We start from the raw sequence: 22,264 nt of genomic DNA on the forward strand, positions 1-22,264 counted from the left end.
GTCAATCTATTTTTTGCTGTTGAGATCTTTCATAACCTTTACCCTCTGCCAAAGCAGCAAAATGCATCCACGTCTTTACTTCAGATCACCTGCAAACCAGCCCCAGAAACAACGTGGGTTTGGATCGGAGCCTGAGGGTATTTTTGGTGACATTCATTTCATCCCGGTCAGGAGCTCCAGAACTACAGACTCCTGCCCACATTACGCTGCCCATAACTCAGCTTCTGGCAGTGGAAGCTCTCCCTGAAACTAAAAGTGAGAATGACTTCATGAACATGAACTTTGCCCACTGAGAGCTTTGACTTAAGCCTGTGTCAACAGAAATATGGCATGAGAAATAACAGCTGGATAAATTAGGCTCCAGTAAAGTTAATTATTATTCTCATTCCCATTGGTACCTACAGGAGATACATGCCAAGATCCACCCCTTGCAAATGATACAAGAAAAGTTTCAACCCCCCTCCCCAGTCTCTGACAGCAGGAGGACAAGGAATGATTTACTTCATGAGAAAACTCAGACTGGATGTTATTTTAATGATATAAAAGCTAAAGCTCTATTTAAGTCATTGAGCCTCCACCGAGCCACTGACTTGGGAGGTTTCCCTCTGAGACACAATATTAAGTCCCACAACTACCACAAACAGGCGCAGACTGAAAAGGATGTAGCTGAACAGGACGGCCTTCCTGAACACATGAAGAGCATGAAGCCCTCCCTCCAACTCTTACCAAAGGCCACTGCAGATCAGATGGAGTGCTCTGTGTCCCTTCCTAACAACACCCAGCTCAGGCGCTGCAGATACAGGTAAGGAACCTACAAGGGACAAAAGTAAAACACCCCTCCAGGTCAAAGAGAAAACTGGAGTCGAAGGTGTCAGCCCTTTCACACCAGAGGGTGAAAGTTCAGGTTCTTCGCAACTCCGGCTCTGGACTACGCTGTGTCTCTATCCAGGAGGGGCACAAACCACAAATGTAAAGTTTGCTCACAGCCACCGTAACCATCATTTGCTATTTGCCCACTGCGAGCACCTGCAGAGGTTCCCTCAGGGTCAGGCACCCGCCCTACAGGTCTCAGCTGCACAAAGGTCCCAGCGCACACTTGGCCAATTCAGGAACCTCCATCCTGTTTGATCCAGTTCCTTTTCTGCACCTCTCCAGGCTGTTACCTTGGATGACGTCTCGCGCCGTAAGCACAGAGATGGACAGAAGCGCATAGTCCAGGCTCGTGTTTCACAGCCTGATCTTCATCGGTGATGTAGAAATTCCATGCGCTGCAGAGGAAGGCAGCACGTGGTCCCATAGCAGCACAGCTACACAAGCACGAGATAAGCAACATTACAAACTTCTCAGTGAAATAAAATGAGCCACATATTGCATGTTTCAGATAATCTTTATCTTTCACTCTGTAATTAAGCAAATAGTTTACAGTGCAAGTTGATTTTCACAGAACAAAGATTAGACTCCAAACACCAAGAAAAACAAAAAATGTTTCCAAAGGAACTCACAGAGAAATAAAGCAGAAAAGATGGAAGAAATCATAGGAGTCAGAAGATCCACAGGGGAGGAGGCAAGCACGTGGGACACGAGATGTCCCGCTCTGGCTGTGGGGTGTGAGCGCCTCCCCCACCAAATCACATTCTTATATATGAGAGATTCCTACTGAAACAGAAATCTCACCCTGCTGATATCCAAACAAAGACTGCATCAGGATGAGCGTAGTGCTAAACAACAAAGTGGAGTGGAGATGGAACAGGGGAGGGGTGAGGAAATTAACCTCTATTTCTTGTATTTCTTATCCATCAGAAAAACCACTGGGGCTTTATTTCAGCTGCCCTAGGACTACAGGCTGCTTTCAGTGTCAGAAGTGCTTAAGAAAACCACTTGCCTACAGACCAGCCAGTGGAACAATACAGCAGCACTCTCTCCAGGAGACAAACGGCAGATCATCCAAGCTGCCATCACACTAACTCCAGCACTTAGGGAAGGACTACAAGAAACAAGACCGCACACCTGACCCTTACTCAAGAGTGGGAGACCAGTTCCAAGGAGTGATCTCACTTGTCTGTCGTAGCTCAGAACAGCTCGTGGCCCAGTGACCCCCAAGGCTGAGGACCAGGAGACCAAAGATTAAGCCTTGGTGAAGTAGGAAAGGTCTCAGCTCACAGCAGGACCCCTCACATTGCCTTGTCTGAACACCTCACAGGCCTAAGGCAGCAACCCCGCTCCACAGAACATACAATTTGATGACTCCCAGGATGGTGGGTGGAGACAATGTGCAACTACATGCTGCTAAACCGTGCCAGCAACAGCCAGCCTTCCACTGCTTCCTGCTCTGCCTTCCCAGGCTTTGCTCATTTGGACCCTGTACATTCAAGATCTGATATCTTGGTTCTTAGCAAAATGCCCCAAAGAATCAAGTTTTGCCTCAGCACTCACTGTCCACTCCCAAGTGACACAGAGATGCTTTTCCTCCTATGGCTTCCAAATTCCTCCCACAACTTCCCTGAGAGCCACCCTCAATTTCTGGCTTCAGACAGTAGTGTGCAAAAGACCCTCCTGCTCCATAGACAGAGTCAGAAGGACATGGTTACTCCCAAACCCAGATGACAGTGTCCTTTCAGGTAACTGGTGAAGTACAACACAGGTTAACCATCTCTTCTCCTTGCTCGCACTGAGCCAGTCCATTCCTTCCCGTGTGCTTGTGAGAATCAAACAGGGCTTTCCAAACTGACACACATATGCTTCATTGCAACACTTGACCATGAAGGACAGGTTGCCAGGCCTGGAAGCCAAAGAAGAACTACCACACCAGAGTGACACCTACTAAAGGACTCTTTAAGCAGCTTTCCAGGAAAGGAGTAGAGAGATTGAGAGCTGAGGCACAAAGTTTTCCTTCAGTAACTTCTCCTTTCATTTGGACTGGAAAGATTTCCCTACCAATATACAACTGAGACTTCAGGGAGACACCTGCAGTCAGAAGTGATGGCCCAGAAACACTGTGGAACCACTTGAAAGTAACTACCATTTCCAAACCCCACTGCCTGCAGGAATAGCACCCAATTTACAGTTAGTCTTTTCAATTAAATGCTGACACTGAGAAGGGCAAGGACTGGGTCAAATTGGTTTCCAAACCAAATCCAGGAGCAAAACACTAACTGAAGAGTTAAGAACAGTCTGATTTCTAGTGCAACCACAACAATGGACGATCGCTTAGACATCTTTCACTCAGGGTTCATGGTGAAGGGTAAAGGAAGAGAAGTGAGCTGGGGGAGGGATGCCCACACAGGTCCCAATTAAAGCTTTAAATGACAGGGAGATAAATGGAATGATTGTCCTTTTGGTCTCCCAGCTGGATGTGAAATGCAGGAATAGCTGTGATGAAGCAGCACACAGCAGAGTCCTCAGATCCAGTGTATTTCTCTTAGTAGAGGTTAAGTGCTCTCTTAGACTCGCTGAATTTCAAACAGCTTCACATCTGTGTCATACCAGATGGGGGGATCCACATTCCTGGGAGAGAAAGACAAGATTCACTTTACTCTCTGTGACTGGGTACATGGAATTCAAACCCTACAGCTGGGATTACTGGAGCTGGCTATACAAAATGCCAATAGCTTTGCAAAAAAGGAAATCACTGGTTGAGAGACAGCAGCCCTTAAATGGGTGACAGTATCTACAAGATTCCACAAAGGCAGAGCTTTGCATTAAATTTTCCCCTCTAAGCTGCAGCAGAGAATAGAAAATCTACAAAATCCCAACCAAGCACTATGCCCACAGCAACTTCCCTCTCACCTCCCACTCAAATTTTTGGAGCACCTAATTCACACTACTCTTTTCTAGAGAAAAAGCATCTTTCTGTCCACTAAATGAGAGGTAATCTTGAGCTGGCCCAGTGTCTGCAATTCTCTCTACAAGCTCTGGAAAAGATTGAGTCAGACTGCACCCAGATGGTTTACCTCAAATAAATAACGCCCCACATGTAGGTCCGGAACCACATAGCAGTGCCTGAGTTAGCCTGATACTTGCGAATGAGGATGGGGTGAGGGACAGGCAGCAGCCCCACCAGTGTGCCATGCTGCAAGAACTTGAGGATCTCTGACTCATCTGTGAGACCCCTGTAAACAGACAGAACAGGAGCATAACTGGCACATCCCACAGACTGCTGCAGCACAAAGTATCAGTCCAAAGAAACACACACACAGTCAGACTTATGGCTATCAAGAACAAACATCCTCTCCACTGACTAAGGAGCTGAGAATGCATCAGAGAAACAAGAAGCCTGGCAAGCAAAATAACACCTCGGCCAACACTGCAAGGCTTTCAATTATACTTTACAAGGGAAGTACTTACTTGTCAATGCAGATCTTCTCCACCTGAGGGACCAGTACCTGTAGCAGCCGCATGATGGTCTGCAGAGGAAGCTTTGACTTCCAAGACATCACCTGTGAGTAGCAAAGTCCACAAAGAAATCAGTACATTGCATGAGTAGTTTTTCCTACAGGTACCTCCACTGTTTCTACAACAAATGAAGTTTACAAAAATCCCAGAGGCAATAGATGAGCTGAGCATGCAACAGCAGTACAATAAATCCTGGAACAATAGAAATCAGAGCCACCCAATGAAGCTATGGAGGTATTGGTTTAACACGGATAGAACAAAATACTTCTTTGTGGCTGATGATACACTTGTGAAGCTTTTACCAGAAGTTAAAGATATCCCAAAGAAATGTGTTACCCAGGAGAAGTCTCTGCTTTGGGAAAAAAGGAAAGGTAAATTAAAAAAAAGAGAGAGAGAAGAGGACTGTGGGTGGAGCAGAAGTAATTTCTGCCACAACTCTTCCTTGTTATTTACTTCATCTGTTCAGATTTCCTTACCCAGTCGGGAGTTGGGGTCCACTGTCCACTGGAGGATGCACTGGAGAGACGCCTTCGATCCCGCTGGGGATGTGACACTTCCTATCAACAAACATTATTTAAACATAAAGTCACACATTAGAGCAAGGAACAGAACTCGCTGACCGCTGAACCAATTTTTCCAGAGCACAGCTGGACAAGACAAATCAGTCTGTCCCCAGAACAGATCAAATCCCAAAGCCCCCACTCACTGAAATATTTGCTTCGACACAGTGAATTTTTCAGACCTCAGTACACCAAGGCTCCCCTCGGGACTTTTTGGTGCCTTCTGTGGTACATCCTGAAGAGTATTTCTCCAAGGGGGGGCTCTCAGCAACTCCCAACCACACCCTCTCAAGGAACAACACACTCATGCCCCAAACGGGAACACCATCACAGAATGACCTTTGAAAGGCTCTGGTTTCATTCTGGTTTCATTCCTTTTGGGTAAGAGACATCACTACCACCTTGCCTTTCAAAGTCAGCCACAGAAGCATCCCAATATTCATGATGTAACAGAATGGAAGCCATTTAAAAATCACTGTCACTCTCTGCACAAGGTAAACACGGAGAGGCTTTTCCCTGACTTTTTTTTTCACACCCGACTTTTCTACTAATCAAACAGGATCAGCATTTCCTTCCAGCAGCTATTCTACACCTCCACAATTCACGTCACAGGACGGCGCTGCCCAGACTCATTCACGTCACCTCTGCAACCAGAAACAGCAGCTTTGGGGCAGAGCTGTGCTGGAACCCACTGGAAGCTAACAGTGCTCTGTGATGGGGAACAGCTCAAACCAGCTGCTGGACAAAGACACGTAATGACCCAAGATTCTGTTTCAGAGGCTGCTGGAAGAAGAAAACCCTTCTCCTTCAAGTTCTCAGCAAAAATCTCCCTTAATAGCAGCATTAATTGCATGCTTAAAGACGTCTTGCTGACCATGGTCCTTCATGTAGCATCAGGGAAGGCCAAGAAGGATAAAAAAAATGTATTCTAGACTACTCAAGGATACTGTTCATTCCAGTTTCCTCAAAGACTAAATGACAATATTACTTTGCAATGATTGCAGACAAAGCCTTACTGTTTGGCCTCTGCGCCCTGTCCCCATCAAGCTTCTAAAAATAAAATTCATAAAAGCATAAAAACTTTTATCTCCTTCAGATGACTCTACCCTCTTCCCCTTTCCTCGTGTATCCCACAGCCTTGCCTCCATTCCAGCTGTCATCCTAAGGCTTACAGCCGGCTGATATATTTAGGAGAGGTGACATGAATTACAATGAAATGTGAGGGCTGTTTGACATTTCACAAGAAACATTTGAAATGTTTATGGCTGATAAGGGAATTACATTGCAACAGATAAAGAAAGGAATTTAAGTCAGTCACAAGGGTGAGGACCCTAAAATTCATCCAGTGCCTCTTATTAGTTCATCTTAACTCAGTAGGTTGGAGTCAAGACAGAACACAAAAAGACATCACTCAGACAGTCCAAAACACCACAGTCCCTTGAGACAGCTGCAGGCGACCTGAAGCGCTATTCGACTGCAGCGATGCTTCTCCCAGAAGCATATCCCACACCCAATGCTTTACTGCCCTTCACCTCCTGTCTGCTTTATGGCACCACAGCAAACATTCAGACAGGCAAAGAGCACTGCCATAGCCAGGGAGAGCAACTATCCATCAAGGACCAAAGATCTACGTGCTTATACACATAAGCAAACTCAGCAGGGAGGATCAGGACACAAAGGCGCTCCCTTAAATATGCCTCAATAAGGCAGTGCCTGCCCTTACCCCACTCCAGGGCTCCCCATCACTCACAGCTGAGGGCGGGTTACCCTCTGGCAGAGGCTCAGGCTCCAGCGAACGCATGGTCCCATCCTCTGACACCTGTGACTTCTCTGTGAGCTTGTCAATCCCTGTGTTCAAAACACAAGAAGCCCAGAAGTACAGGTGAGTTAAATATGTCTTTCTCTGCCCTACCAAGCACAGACACTCCATGCATCAGCTGTAATCTGAAACACCCTCCTTACAACAAGAGCAGCAAGATGCCACCTTGATCTCATTGCCCCAGAGTTCACTTGCCCCTGGGAAAACACTTCTTGATGCAACAAGGATACAAGTTCACATGAATACTGTTAAACTGAGGCAAGAAGTCAAAATTATGAGAAAAGGTCATGCAGACACTAAATCTGAGACAGCATTTTACTTTGACCTTCCCTCAACTTGGATAAACTGACCTAAAACTGTGTCTGAAAGGCAGTAAGTCATCCACAGACGTAAACTCTTAATCTCTTCCCACACCCAGTGAAAGGGTGAGTCCTCTGTACCTCACAGTGAAAGCAAACTTTTCTCCTGTTACAAAGATAAACTAATGCTGACCTGGAGTAGCCACCAGACTTGTCTTCAGTGTCCCTGGCTCAGCGGGGGCAGCAGGACGTGACCCCTCCATGGAGGCTCCATCCTGGGAGTTGGTGCGAGAAATAGGCTCTGGAGATTTCTTCTTGCGCTGCAGCCCCTTCTGGATGGACTGCGAATCCGTGGGCAAGTTGGCCAGCTGATGAAACACATTCCGCTTGCGGATAACAGCATAAACCAAATTAGAGTTCCCTGCGAATTACAGTAACAAAATGAGCAGAGAAGGAAGACTTAAAGAGCTCTGCCAACATAGCGTACCTCACTGGCAACATGAAACCTGATCACTGAGACCCTGTAAGCTCATAAAAGCAACAGTGCAAAGAAGAAAGAGCAGAGTTATGTAAACTTTTATCCATTATAAAGCCACAAGAAAATCAAGTTGTATCTTTCCTAGGCTGGAACGTTGACAAGAAATTGGTTAGAGAATGATATTCAAACACATGAGAAAGAAAATGACACTTTAATCCACGTAATAGCACCTGTTTTGGAGGAAAAGATTCAACATTTTTCCATTTTCAATAAGAGGCTCACAAAGTACGTGTATATTCTCCTTCCCCTCTGCCCATCTCATTGTATGGTCTGAGGTTATGCTGACAAATTGCTGCTGCCTCATTTTGCCCAACCCCAACCCCAGTTACCTACTAACACAACTTCTTGATCCCAGACAAGTCTTCCCGTAGCTGGTTGAGAAGTTTCTTCCCCATTCTTGTGAATCTGGACCTTTTCTGAATGTGCATTTAATGTTCTCTTGGACTAAAGTAGCGTAAACCCACTGAGCATGGAAGTTTCTTACCATCAAACTGGTACTGAATTATGTTGTTGAAAACTTCCAGCAAGAAGAAAACAAGATGGTGGTTCTGGATAGCAGAGAACAAGAACCAGGTGGTGGAGAAAGCTTCCAGGAGATGCAGTAACTTGTTAGCAGCCACCATGGAAAGAGACTTCAGATATGGAGACACTATGGAAGGCAAACACATGACAATTAAGAGACAGAATCAGAGACCCACACAAAAACACCATTTAAAACATCACTTTTGCCATCTCCTCACTATGCACTTCTGGGAAAGTTTCATGAGATGGCTGAGCCCAATAGGGGTTACAGAAACACTGAAAATAAAAGACTCCAAATAGATATATGGACTAACAAAAGCAAATGTTTCCGCCTTCAGAATTTCTCAAGGAGTTTTACACCAGTAATATCACGGCTCGTGTCCCTTCTGCAAATCTTGTACAGAGCCACCCGAACTTCTGTAAAACCCAAGGGAACACAGTGTCACCGCGAGGACATGGCACTCCCTGCTGGAGAAAAACAGCACTGCCACCGCCGTCAGCGGGCTGGCAGGAAAATGCCTCTCTGCCACCCCAGAGCTGCTCCAGGAACCCTGCTGTCATCTTGTCCCATCTGACTGAGCCCAGCCAATACACCTGAAGACAGATCTGATCTGCAGCAGGCACCTCTAGCACAGAATAGAAAGGGTCGCAGTTTCCATCAGCAGTCACCGACACTGGTAAACATTAACTGGCACAGATAGGAATGCAGGGAGACAGAGCATGAGCAGCTGACCCTTCTATGGGTTGCTACTCCATGCAGTAGTGCTTACCGTTCACAATGATGGTGAGCAGGCAGTCAAAGAGAGGCTGCAGACGCTGGTGCCCACTAGTTATGATCTTGTGAAAGACCTGCGGTAGGGAAAAGAGTTCTTGAGCAAGGCAGAACCTTACTGAAAGCACCCTCTCAACCAAAACCAGTGCCACCCCCACACTAATCACTTCCTGACACCATTCCTTCCAAGGCAGGGCCTTGCATACTCCACAATTACACAGGTGGAGAAGGCTGCTCTCACTGCAAACTCGTGCTCCAAGAGCGCAAGCTTTTATTTACAAGGAGTCCTTTGGGGATATGATTACTGCTCTACAATACTGCAAACAGAAACTGACTGAGCTGTTCCAAAATGTACAGCCAGTCCGGGACAACAATAAGTTACCAGGAAGTAAGGACTACCTTCACCTCCAGTGGATTTTTGGCTCTAAACCTTAATGATAGCTGCTTGACATACCAAGGAGCTAATGATCTCATGTCCAAGTTTAGTGCAAAATTCTAACTCCAGTGTTTGTCCTACATTTCTTAACAACACGCTCAGAGGCATGGAAATATTCAGCTGCCCCACAACCAGCCCAGACATTTCCAGTTTTGGCCTTCCCGCCTCTAGCAGGCATACTTTTAGAGTACACAGCATAATGAAAACACAGGTGATCTTAAACTAATGAAATGTAATAGCAAAACACATTGCATCAAGAACAGTTCTGGTAGGTGGATTCTTCCTCCTCCTTCTAGTGGTAATCTCCTTTAGAAGGTTTAATCAAAAGCTGCTGAGAAATTCCTCCCTGACAAATAAGCACCAACATGCCAGAAGGGCACTGCACAAGGCCAGTACTGCAAAATGCAGCGTGTTGGCAGCAATGGGACCCTCATCACTACCAACTGCAAGATGAATGAAATCTAAAGCTGCGGGTTGAGCTTGGTAAGGACACTGTTGTCCTCATTCTGTCTAACACACTCCATGAAACTCTGGTTGCTTGGGACAGAGCCAGCAACACAGTCAGATTTCCAAGTCTTAGAGATCATCCACCCATCCCATTGCACCAGACTCGGAGTCCTTTAAACCAGTTCAGCTCCACCCCAGATCTTGCTCTTTGAGATCTGCACAACATGTACCCCTCACCAGACACATCGCCTCGGGTTAACAGGGTGATGAACCACCAGTGTTTGGACACACCCCATATACTTTCTGGCTACTCAGTGGAGGGGTGATCTAGGAAGGATCAGTAAATTGTTCTGTTTCCTCACTCAGTTTGTGGAGATTTTGAAACAAGGGTTAAGAGGGAAAGAAAAGAACTCCTAGAGCTATACTCACTATGATGAGCAGATCCGCATGAGTCCCTGTGAAGACAGGGATGTCCATAGGCACTCGTACAGAATACGGCTTGTTCAGTCGCACCCCAAAATTACGCTCCCCACTGAGAAGCAGGAGGATAAATACCCCAATGTGCATCAATCCCACTCGTGCTGCAGAAAAACCAAAGAAACAAACAAGAAAAACAAAAACCTACCACACCAAAGCCAAAGGACTGCTGAAAACTGGAGGGCAGTGAGGAAAGAGGAGAAACACAATGGGACCGAAAGAGAAACGGTAGACACCAGAGTATCCTGATTAGGAATGTCCTACACAGACCTCCTTCAATTGTCAGTACCAGTGTTTGCTTCAAGCCTGTTTGAAGTCAGTACAACACAAAGCCTCAGGTAGATTATGCTCTTCATTATGTTCTTGATGTAAATTACTATAGCAGAAAAGATCTGACTTCTTCCAGCAGTGCAGCATGGTGTTACGACTAACTTATACCAAAAGCAAGAGAAACTTGCTCATTTTTTCCTTTTCTTCTTAGGATCAGGGAGGCAGTTTTTGACATAAGAACTCAAAAAGCATTAGCACGTGCTAAGGATATCCCTTCCACATGCTGTGGTATAGACCATGCCCCGCTTCTAAGTCCATTACAAATACCAATCTAAGTGAACTACTCCCCCTCATCCCTGCAGAAGGCTGGGAACACACACTCAAGCAGCAATCTCAATGGTAGACAGGAAGCATTTTAAAAATATCTTAGCTCAACTGGTAGGCACAGATCATCCCAATTAATGAGAACAACCAACTTACACTGGTCTGCTCTGGCATCATTGAGAAAATACAAGATTGGGACAAGGATATCCAGAACATCACTGCTCTTCAGCACAAAGAAGAGGAATTTCTGGAAAAAAAAGAATTTCAGACAGTCGTAAGAATATTTGGTTTCATCCACCATCCACAGGGCTCAGGCCACATAGACTCAAGCTAGCCAGTCTCCCTGGAGCCAGACCAGTCCCAGCCCACCCAGCTGTAAGCAGCACTGCTGACAGGCGCACCACAGTCAGTGCTCACTACCTGCCTGTAACCTCTCTACAGAGCTCTGTCCAGCCAGAGCCACACCAGGCTCTGGGGATCAAGCAAGGAGGGGTAAAGCTCAACAAGCAGCTCCACACCTTGTTGAAGTCACAGAGTTTCCAGAAGAGGACGAGAAGTTCCTGATGGAATTGGATCTTCTTGGCAGAGTTTGGCAGGTAGGTCTGGACCAGTGGGTTCGATAATAAACGAGCCACTCCTTTCAGGATGAACTGGAAATCCTGCCATCAGAACAGGAAAGAGACTGTGGTGGGCCCAGGGCTAGCTCCATCAGCATGAAATCAGACAAGAAGTCATTCAGGACTGGAGCACATTACCTCCTCTCGGTGTATTCTTGAGAGGTAATTCACAAACAGATTGTCTGGTCCTGGAGGCTGTGTTCAAAGACAATGAATGAAATGCTTATGGAATTACAAGATTTAGTCAGAAGCCAAGTGCAACCAGTAGCTCTAGGGGCTCACATCTCTCATTTAAGCTTTGCTCTCTGAATGATCCAATTCTACGTGCTAGGAGACAGAGCACTTCCAAAATCAGTAGTCAGGGAATTTTTACTTTAGTGCTCCTGATTCAAGTCAGTGACCAAAACCTGACGGTTTGGTCACCTATGGCTGCTTAGTGTCCTACATGAAGGGAAGAGGACTGGGCCAGAGATAGCAGACTGCAAGGAATGGAGCATTGTTGCACCCTACAGATTAGCCCTGCATTCAGGAAAAGCTGGCGTAAGGGGGTCACAGCAGTTGGGAAAGTGGCAAATATGGATCCCGGGGCCACTCACATCCACATCATCCATGGCCGTGCCAGTAGTTGTGCCATCCACAGTGGGACTTGAACTGGTGGAGCTGTCATAGTCCAAAGTGACAATCAGCACCTGGGCTGCCTCCTCCACCAGGGGCTCACGGTAGTCAGAGAAAAGCAGATGATTGTAAGGAATCCCATAACCCACCGGATCGTAGGCACAGACGACATTCAGGAGCGAGGTGAAGAGGGGGAGTGCATGTCTGGGCAGGAGAAAACATTCTCAGAAGGCAGAAATAAGAAGTAAATGATGCTGCCTCGGGGAGAAACAGGCATCCCTCCCCAGGATTTGGGGATCTTAACAAAGGACCAGCACCTTCTCTAATCCACCCAGCTCCAATCTATGACAGTGACCAGTGACTGAGCAGCACAGGGACAAGAGCTGACACTCATCTCCCACTGGTCATCTGGACTAGAGCTAAAAAGAAAGGGGAGGTTAAAAAAAAAAAAAAAAAAGACTGTGGCTTCCCAGAGAAATTCCACGCAACAATAGGAAAAGAGACAGGACCTTAAAGCTCTCCAGACTCCACAAAGACCAAACTGTGCTGCCCCCAGTGGGCATATGAAAGTCCCAGAGGAGACGATGTCACCAGAGGGCAGCATTCACCTGCCACCATCACCAGCGACTCAGTGAAGTGCCACACCACCATTCCCACAAGGGAACAGGATCTACAGCAGGGGAATGCATCTGCCTTTCCCACATGACAAGGACCACTCCTGTATCAAATTCCAGTGAGCATCATGCTCAGTTTTGCCCTTTGCTGATGAGCAAGGTTTCTCACTAAGTAGAGGTGCTAATAGCTAAGGGCTGTTGTCCAAGTCCTATGGCCAACCACTACCAACATACTCCTTTGGAAATATCTCAGTGTATTTCTCCTAGCACTCAGCTTTATACCCTCACCTGTTCTCTGTAGAGCAGAAGAACTGCACCCAGGGGTTGGTGTTGCTGCTGTCTGAAGATGGAGGCAGATACATGGCCTCAGAGAAACAGGTCAGCAGCAGCTTAAGCAGCTCTGTCCTGAAAGAAGGGAAGAAGAGGTCAAGTCCTGGACTGAAGCACAGGAGGCACAATCACCACAGCAATGTATAAGCTCAGTCCCATCCTGAAAGTATTTCCTATAGAGAAAGCTGAGTCCATTTCATTAGCAGCATTTCATTTGTAAGCACTGATCAAAATGCTGCCTTTTGAAAATAAGAGATACAGAGTTCCTAGGTCATTTCAAAGGGTCATTTTGACAGTTTATGTCACAGACACCCCACCTCCCATATCACACTACAAAAAGTTACTCAAAAGCACAACCAATTTTCTCTTTGCTGCCTGACATGATGGATTAGAAAGGGGGAAGAGCCCTGCAGAAGTCACAAGTGCCTCAAGAAGCAAGGAGAGCCCATCTCCTTCAGACCCCTCAGTCTCCTGAGCCCAGCTTCTCTCCACTCTGCCTCTGCAAACCCTCTTACCTATTCAAGTCATGAATGTAGTTAGGCTGTGGAGAGTGAGCAAAGCCCACTCCTGCCTCCCAGATGTACTCGCAGCTGTCAATGGAGTGGATATCCTCTGCTGTGTCCTATGGAGAGAAACAGAAGATCAGAGCACAGGCAAGTGCAAGAGCTGATTACGGGTATCCAGGGCAGTTCAGCCCCACCCTCAACGGTAGCAAAGAAACCAGCAGAGATGCATCCTGACACTCTAGTTGCACGTACCAGCCTCACTCAGACACCACCTATCCAGGCACTGGGCACCATGCAGTATAAGGTTCTTCCTCCAGCATGCCAAGGCACAGTGCTAGCCGCCTCCGCTAGAAACTGGCAGCCAGAACAAAAAGATCCAGGATATATTTTATTCTAATTATAGGATGCATCACCACCTCTTCTCTTTTCCTCCACAGCCCAGATGAATATAATATACTTGCATCTAGTACCCTTGGCATGCTTTGTCTCTTTCCTTAAGCTTAATTAAGCAAATTCTACCACCAACCATTTTTTCTCCCTGCAGCTGGGGAAAGCAGACCAGAGAACTGTTTTTAATTGCTCTGAATTCCTGCTGTGTAACTTCCTTCCCTCCCACAATGGTAATGATCTCACTGAGGGCAACCAAGACGCACTTAGCACACCAGCCACAGCTCCCACAAAACCAGCATGCTGACAACAGCTACTGCTAACACGGAATCAACCGCAGCTTACTCGACAGTCCTTGCTTTTCCTGCCTCTCTACTCAGTTCCTACAGTCAGGTTGGAGCTCACCCATCGCCAGGTTCCTCACCCAGCTCCTCAGAACAACTCTTGGTAAAACTGGAGCACTTAAGACCTCTGTCCATATTCAGATTGCCAGTGAGAAGAACAAGGTGCTGAACGTCCCTGCTCTAGTGGAAACAATAGGAGAGCCACTTTGCCAGCAAGCCCACATCTTCCTGACAGGCAAGCTGTAGTGCAGAGAAAAACACTAGCTTCTCCAGCTGACATTCACCCAGCTATCCCAGAACACCTGCTTTAGAAGATGCAGACACTACACACTGAACCCAAAACATTGATCCGTGTTAGTCTGATCTAACTAACATGGTCAACTATCATGCAGCTAATCCATCTCTATGCAGACAACCTCATGATTCAACTCACCACCGCGCTTCTCCGGTGGCTTTGCACAGTGAAATCTGGACAGAAGAGCAGATCTGCGACAGCAAGGAGCAGCGACTCAGCCAGCGGCCGGGCATTTTCATCATCTTCATCTCCCTAAAAGTGAGAATTGTGAAAGAGTACTGTTAGTACAAGACCATACATTAACACTGTTATTACAGCAAATGAAGATGCACTCTCTGTGAATATACAATAAGTTACAGAGGAACATGAGGGGAATAATGACTATATGGGAACAAGGTCTTTAATGTGACCAAACTGAGTGAATAAAGTATTCCAGAGCACAGCTTTTCTTTTCCCCTTGAAGCGACCTCAAGCGAAACAGATTAGAGGTAACAGCAGAGATAGCAAAACGTTTGTACTGTACCAACCACTGCCAACTCCCTATAAACTTTCTCCAAAACACTGCAGCACATGTAATGCTCAGGGGAAACCACGTGTTTCAGCATGGTCACGCTGACCTGCAGATTCAGAAATCTCCAGGAGAGCGCTCTTCATGCATAAAACAGCAGCTGCCAAGGGAGAAAGCAGGTAAACATGTATTCCTTGCCTACCTCAGTTATGCTTTCAGCGGTATTTCTCTCATTTGCAGAACACACTAAAGCATGTTACCCTGATCCTTTCCACACTGATTTCAGTTCATACTTTCCATACTGGAAAAGCCTTCCCTCACATACCAGCTCTCTCCTACAGATACACACCCAAGTGAAAACCTCAGGTGACGCAGAGACCTGTGCTAAGCAGAGCAGCTGAGGGCGAGAGCACCAAGAATCAAAGAAAAGAAACTGACTTAGAAGATGCCACCTAGTTTCTGCATAAACAGAAATAACAACAGTGCAGCTGTCCTCAAACGCTTCCTTGCTTCCTCCCGCTCACCCTCCAGAAAGGAGAATAAGTGCCAAGAGACAGACCCCTCCTCGGCCAGCCCCAGGGACAGTTGACCAGAAGAAACCTCTCCAGTCCGGGTCCTCAAAGATGTAAGGCAGGATACGAGTGAGGAGCCGACTGCAGTTCAAGACGATTTGCCTCTCCTTCTCTGTGTGGCAGCCACTCTCTGCTCCCTGCACCAACTTCTCCACAGCCTGCAGGAAATAAAAGAGAGGTAGCATTAGCTTGGACAGGAGCAAAACTGCACAGCTCTGACCTGCTGGTGACATCTTCACATAGATTTATAAGCACTGCTAGGAATCCATTTCCCTGAGTTCAATGGTACCGCCTCCATTGCTGTTAGAAATACTGAGGTAAACAATCTTAACCAGACCTTCTTCAATTTCTTGTCTCACCACAAGGGATCTTACATGTCAGGGTAACCCACACAGCATAAGCGTTGCATGGATAGAGAGCCACAACACCTGCAGGTTCCCTCCAGCACTGACAGCAGAAGTAGAACTAAGGATTCACCATGCAGCTTTTTAATTCATGGGGTCATATTCTCCACTTAGTTTCATAGCAGACTGTCTGGGCTCCTGACTCCGATCGCCTGCATCACTGCCCTTATGGATATGTAAATGCTGTTTGTACAGCCTCAGCCCATCCACGCACAACTCTGTGACTGTGCGTAAATATTTTTCCAGGCACATTTATGACCCTGCACAGCAGGGATGGAGGCTGAGTCTCCAGCTGTGACTGCAGATGACCTCTCAGCCATGCTGCTGTGCTCCCCACAAATACACAGCACAGCACCAAGGAGGACGACGCCATCCTCACCTTATAACACAGAGTTGCCAAGTTGGACGGTGATTCCTCTCTCACTGCTCGGATCTCTGCAGCTGGCACAAGGGCAAAGACATCCTGCACTGACGTGGCTGTGTCTGCCCAGAACTGGTCCCAGAAGGCATCATCCGTTGCTTCCACAGGCTGCAAAGAGACAGAGCTACAGAGGCAGAACCAGCATCCAGTGAGCTCCAAACATCAGTGACTGCAACCGGACTGGGGATGCAACCATCACCACAGAGAACAATAGAGGATAAATAAAACACCAGCACTGATTTATATTCCACTTTTTTTAGTTACCAGAGCCTTGGCTGATGGGAACCTCCCAAACAGAGCACTCCCTCAGCATTGGGGGGTGACCATTTATGTGACCAAGCACATCAGACTTGGACATTCCATGTCTTCCGCAGAGCCACAACACATCACCTGAACCCGCAGAATGTGATGCGTCACCACCACCGGAGGGCAGCAAGCGAGAGGAGCCAGCGCGGCTGCCAGGCTGGTGCAGCAGCTACTGCCCCCGGGCTCTCCTATGTGCTCCTGTAGCCGAGAGGCTCATGGCTCACCCCACTCCTTTCTGCCATGCAATGAATCAGCCCAAGCTACTCTCCACTCACAACCGAATCCATGAGTTAAAGCATCTTCTGCTCTGATGCTGAAGTCCTCTTTATTTTACCGCCTGGCCACCAAACCGAATTCCTACCGAGCCCTTTTCCAAGGAAGACAGACTTTTTCTAAGGGATGGGAGATGGCAGCTCCTCAGCGGGATGTGCAGGACAGCCAGCTGCCTGCAGATGACTTGCAGCAGAACTCGGCTTCCTAAGCATGCAAGAGAGCTGCACTATCTCTCAATCTGTGCACAGAATGCCTAAATGGAGAGAGGAGAAAAGCTATTTGCAAGTCAGATCTCTAATTATGCTCCTCAAAAAGAGCCAAGTACTTGGGAACACAACTATAATGCAGGAAACATCCTCCACTTCCTACATCCCCTTCCAAACCGGGCACCACAGCGGCAGGGCTAATTGCCATGTGCACCTGCTGGCTGCCTGCCACAGCCACTCCCAGCAGCAGGGAGCAGCAACTCCTGCTAACAGGAGATTATGCATCAATAATGGCTTCACTCTCATCTAGAGGGGAAGGAGAAAACCATTTCCCTGCAGCGTACACAGAACCTTTTCCTGCCTGTATCTTCCCTGGAGGCTGAACACAGCGCTGCTCCACAGCCAGCAGCGTGACAGCTACGACTGTCTCCAACAAGAATTACATAGAGATGGAGGAGCACACAGCAATCACCCGAGCTGCAATGTTGGATTCTGCAGCAGCAGTAACGTCTGCCATCTTGGCAATGAGGTTATGCTAAAACACCATTTCTTTGCTTTTTAATAGCTGCATTAAGTCATCTCCCCACCCAACAGATGGCATCCCATGCACAGTCCTAGGGCACAATGCAGCACTGACTCACCCGCAGCCCCCCTGATCTAATGAACCGTCTGGCATCATAAAGCCATTTGATGCACGTAACATTCATCTCCCAAGAACATTGGTGGATGTTTTAAAGCTGACTGTGTTCTGCGTACAGCATCTCCTGAGACCTAAACTCCCACCTCCTTGTGCTGAGCTCACCCAGCAGCCTGTGCGTAGCACACAGGAAAGGGAAGCACAGCGACCTGGAACAGCCCCATTCACTGATCACCTGCTGCTGAAACCACGTCTGTACTGAAGGAAGGAGCTGCCTGCAGCACTGACTGCTGCTGTGAGCACAGCAGGCAGCATTAAATGGATGCGATGGCTCACAGCGGACAAGGGAGGTTTTTATTTTTGCCTTCTGTTCACCTCCACAAGGCTGACCTCCCACCTGCACACTGGCTGCACAAAGCAGAGTCAGTCCTGCAGGCACATCCAGACTTTATTTCCCCAGTAGTTATAAATTAGGAGTTTCAGGTGCTCTAAAACACACCATCCACACACTGCAAGAATCAGAAAGGGAAGCCGTGTGAATTACAAGCATCTCGCCTGTTAGTGAGCAGGGAATCACAGCCCTGCACAAGCAATCCTAACAAACAGGATGTGCCATAGGAAGAAAGAACACGGTGCCGAGCTGACCACTTCCTATCAACAGGAAAAGCTCCCAGAGCGCTGCCTCCCCTGTGTGTTACCGCCCTCAGCACAAAGCTTTTATCGTCTTCACTTTCACACACAGCGCCTTGTCACTTTCCATACAATTCCTCACCAGCTCAGGCAGCACTGCACCTTCACATCCAACGTCTTATATCCAGCACCCGTTCCCAGCTGCCCCTATTAGAGGACCATCCTCCAGTATTCACTTCGTGCCACCGTGCTGACCAGCCCAGAACATTTGTGTGTAGGGACCATCATTCACCCAGGACTCGATGCCCGAATTTCCGACCAGTCTTTTCCAGCCAGCAGTGCGCTCCTTTCCACTGAAATGGGGCAGAATTTAGAGCACGGTGACCACAGAGCCATCCATGCAGCACCAGACTGAGCCCTGTGATGCCAGGCAGCCCTGCAGGTACCTCTGACCACCTGTCTGGGAGCTACTGTGCAAAAGTAAAGCCCGAGGTCAGACTGATTCAGAACGTTAATAAGTAGCAGGATTTGACTCTCGCTGCCAAGGCCGGCAGCCCCACACTGCTCCCAGTGCACAAGGGATTTCTTTTCATAGCGTACTTGCAGCCCGTAGGGGAGAATCGAGGAGAGATCCCAAACAAGTCCTTTGCCCGGCTGCTGCTGGACAGGGAGCTGGAAAATACCAGGTGTGGAATTCCGGCATTAAAAGCTTTTCTGTCAGTGACTCACACATTTGCAGCATGAACAACCACTTTTCTCTGGTACCTTTTTAATAATGGAAATTGTTCCGAATTGATCACTCTGATTTTTCTTTTTTAGTATTTTTTACATCTTCAGAGTTTCTCTCTGACAACCAAAAATCAGTCAAATCAGTCCCAATTTTTTGCCCATCCTTGGTTTGACTTTCAAGGTCCAGGCCCCACTCGTGCTACCAGCATTGAAGCATTATGTTACTTACAACTTTGTTGGCTGGGTTTTTTTAAATGCCCGCGCAGCACACGTTCTAATTAATGAAAGCCTAGAGATTAACAGCAAGTCAGCTATGTCAGTGCTGAACTTCCACCAGGCAGCGAACACTGCTTCCTGCTGGAGCACCTCCTCCCTCACAGCCTCCCCAAACACAGCACAGCACACTATTAGCTCACAGCTTCATGTTACCTAAGATCTGCCAAAATCTGTTTGTCCAATTACTGAATGGAAGAGAAGACTGAAATAAATAAATTAATAAATAAAAAGAGATGCTGCAGAGAAAGCAAAGCACGTTTTACGTTAATAGCTTCCGAGTGGGGATTCGACTCCATCCATCACTGCCACTCGATCCCAGGCCTGCACCTATGGCTGCTGCTGGCAGCGGCTGCGAAGGCTCCAGCAGAGCCCAGCCGTGCACAGCGGCCATGCGAACAACGGTGCCCTTCTCCAGTATGTAAACATGGGAGTGCCAGCACCCCACCCTTGTTCCACATGGCACTCGGGCTCACCTCGACCACAAAGACATGAAGTTAATCCAGACCAGAACACTGTTTCTCCTTCCTTTACCCGGGGCCCCAGAGCACCTTCCTTCATACACACGTCAATACATGAGGGAGGGCAGCTCTGCTCTTGCTGGCAACAGGAGGCATTGCCTCACACGGGGTTTTCTTTGTGGGCAGCAGCCTGAGACGATCCCTTTGGCACAGGCAGGTACTGGGAAGCCGGGTTTCATTCTTTTCCCCCAGGCTCCCATTGTAACCTCGTTCCTGATAACAGAACGACACTCCACATCTGCAGGCACCCCAAAACATCCTGGCAGCCAGAAAGCCGTGGCAGAACTCCTTCCATCGCTAATTCACCTGTTTCTCCGTTTCTGTGCTGTCTGTTGTGAGGATCTCCCCGACTCACCGCAGCCGTTCCGAGTCACGCAGACACAAGCGATAAATTCTGCCTCGCAGCCCGTGATCGCGGCTCCTCCGAGTGTTCCAGCCTTACCTGCTATCACCCCGTCCCACCCCTCGCTCTGTGCCTCGTCGCAGACCTTCCCCCCTCGCCCTTCCCCTCTTTGCGCCCGTTCTCTGTTCTGACGCTGTTCCTCGGCCTTACTCCCATTACCTCGCACTCTCCTGGCATTGGAGCGGCGCCCACCACGCGACGCCTGTCGGTGTGACCGCAGCGTGTGACGCCGGCCGCGCTGCGCTGCTCCACCGCAACCTGCGGGAGCGACGCGTTGTCCCACAGGCCGCGTACAGGGATCGCTTCACGCGGCGGCCCCCCCCCGCCCGGCGTCACCCGGAGCGGGGCACGATGCCGGTGGGACGGCGCAGGGCCGCGGTGTCGGCTCGGCCCCGCACACGGAGCCCCGCCCGCAGGCCGCCGTCCCGCAGCACCGGGGCTCGGGCTCAGGCCCCGCCGTTCCTCGGCCGCCTCAGGGCGGCTCCTGACATGGCGGCCCCCCCGCGACATGGCGGCCCTACCTGCGTCTTGGTGGTGAGCTGGATCACCGCCTTCCTGAAGTTGAGCTTGGAGTCCGCGCCGCCCATGGTGCGGGCTGAGCCCCGGCCGCCCGTCACGGCTCCGCTCCGTCCTGCCCGGCTCGTGCCGCCGCCTCCATCGCTCCGTCCCGCTGTCAAACCCTCGCGGCTCCGGCTCCGCCCCGCCCGGCCCCTCCCTCCTCTTCCCTCCTCCTCCCGGCCGCGGTCCCCCCTCCTCCCCTCGCCCTCTGCCCAGCCCCGTTCTCTCCCCCTACCTGACACGGGCCGCTTTGTAGCCCAGGTTCGCCCCGCTGCGCTGAGCTCCGTCCGGGCTGTTCCTGCTCAGACCCACCCGCACAGCAGCGCCTCGTGCTGAGGTGCCGAGCACCACGCATCGTTTTAACCGCACGGGGACCCTGAGCAGCCGGGTCTGCTGCTAAACGTGGAGCCTGACGGCCCTGCCCGGGGCGCTGCAGATCCGTGATCCTGGAGGTCCCTTCCAACCCGGGTGGTTCTAGATTCAGTGATTCTGGGGCAGATCGCGTCTTTTCTGGGCTCTTGTATAAACATCCCACCTGCCTTTCCCGTAGGCACCGCTGCAGGTAACGCAATTGGGTACAAATCTGGAGAGCTCCATCACACAGAAGGTAAAATTCACCTAAAAACACTGTCATATGTTAGTTCATACCTGGGAGTCTCTGATGGACTCCATGGCTAACAAGGACAAAGAAATCACATGAACAGAAGTTTGTATTCCAGAAAAAACAGGAGAAAAGCCTGGAGGACAAGCACTGCCTTCTTATCAGGTTGCCAACTGGAGAACATAGTAGAGAAGATACCAGGCTAAGGTGATGCTACAGGTCCGCTCATACAGGTTCCCTCGTTCACACCCACCCCAACGCATCCGAACCAGGTGACAATGCCACATCCCGATGGAGACGAGGCTGACACTCACCCGAAGCTGCCCGTGGTGAGGCCGGACCGGCAGAGCCAGAGATGCCCGCACTCCGACAGGGGAGGCTGAGGGCGGCTGGGCGTGGAGGAGGAGGAGAAGGAGGAGATCGGCCTCGCCCCCCCTCCCTCTCGCCGGCTTTCCTTGCAGCATTTCCATGCTAGAGGTCTCCACCGAGCTGCGGAGAGAGGATCTGCCTGGCTGCGCCGGGCCCTCTTCCTTCCTTTGTGCATCCCCCGGCCCCGTGCAAGCCGAGCCCCCCCCGCTCCTCCGGCTGCGTCCCCATTTAATCCCCATCTCCCGGAGCCTCCCCTGACCCCGGCGGCAGCAGAAGCCTCCCTCGGAGA

General features: G+C 49.1%; 1 protein-coding gene and 1 long non-coding RNA gene across 4 annotated transcripts; one reads left to right on the plus strand and one right to left on the minus strand.

The window, feature by feature from the left end:
• Positions 1 to 443: 443 nt before the first annotated feature.
• Positions 444 to 2,452, plus strand: LOC116654210. The gene is made up of 2 exons (XR_004309241.1): positions 444 to 802; positions 1,156 to 2,452. It is a non-coding gene; the product is annotated as an uncharacterized LOC116654210 (long non-coding RNA).
• On the minus strand, positions 1,369 to 21,825 carry HID1 (HID1 domain containing). 3 transcript variants are annotated; one of them, XM_015880292.2, is made up of 19 exons: positions 21,241 to 21,825; positions 16,428 to 16,577; positions 15,632 to 15,802; positions 14,703 to 14,816; positions 13,548 to 13,654; positions 12,991 to 13,107; positions 12,070 to 12,292; positions 11,612 to 11,668; positions 11,375 to 11,515; positions 11,013 to 11,103; positions 10,215 to 10,366; positions 8,901 to 8,979; positions 8,093 to 8,257; positions 7,264 to 7,491; positions 6,676 to 6,800; positions 4,869 to 4,949; positions 4,345 to 4,436; positions 3,951 to 4,109; positions 1,369 to 3,504 (listed from the first exon to the last, which is right to left on the minus strand). In XM_015880292.2, the coding sequence occupies exons 1-19, from the start codon at positions 21,637 to 21,639 to the stop codon at positions 3,441 to 3,443; spliced, it is 2,715 nt and encodes a 904-aa protein (XP_015735778.1). In that variant the 5' UTR covers positions 21,640 to 21,825; the 3' UTR covers positions 1,369 to 3,440. The 3 variants fall into 3 exon arrangements, with proteins under 3 accessions (XP_015735778.1, XP_015735781.1, XP_032304171.1); XM_015880295.2 differs by lacking the exon at positions 21,241 to 21,825 and adding an exon at positions 20,969 to 21,160; XM_032448280.1 differs by lacking the exon at positions 21,241 to 21,825 and adding an exon at positions 20,607 to 20,959.
• Positions 21,826 to 22,264: the final 439 nt, after the last annotated feature.

Source organism: Coturnix japonica, chromosome 18, assembly GCF_001577835.2.
Source record: "Coturnix japonica isolate 7356 chromosome 18, Coturnix japonica 2.1, whole genome shotgun sequence".
Lineage (NCBI taxonomy): Eukaryota > Metazoa > Chordata > Aves > Galliformes > Phasianidae > Coturnix > Coturnix japonica.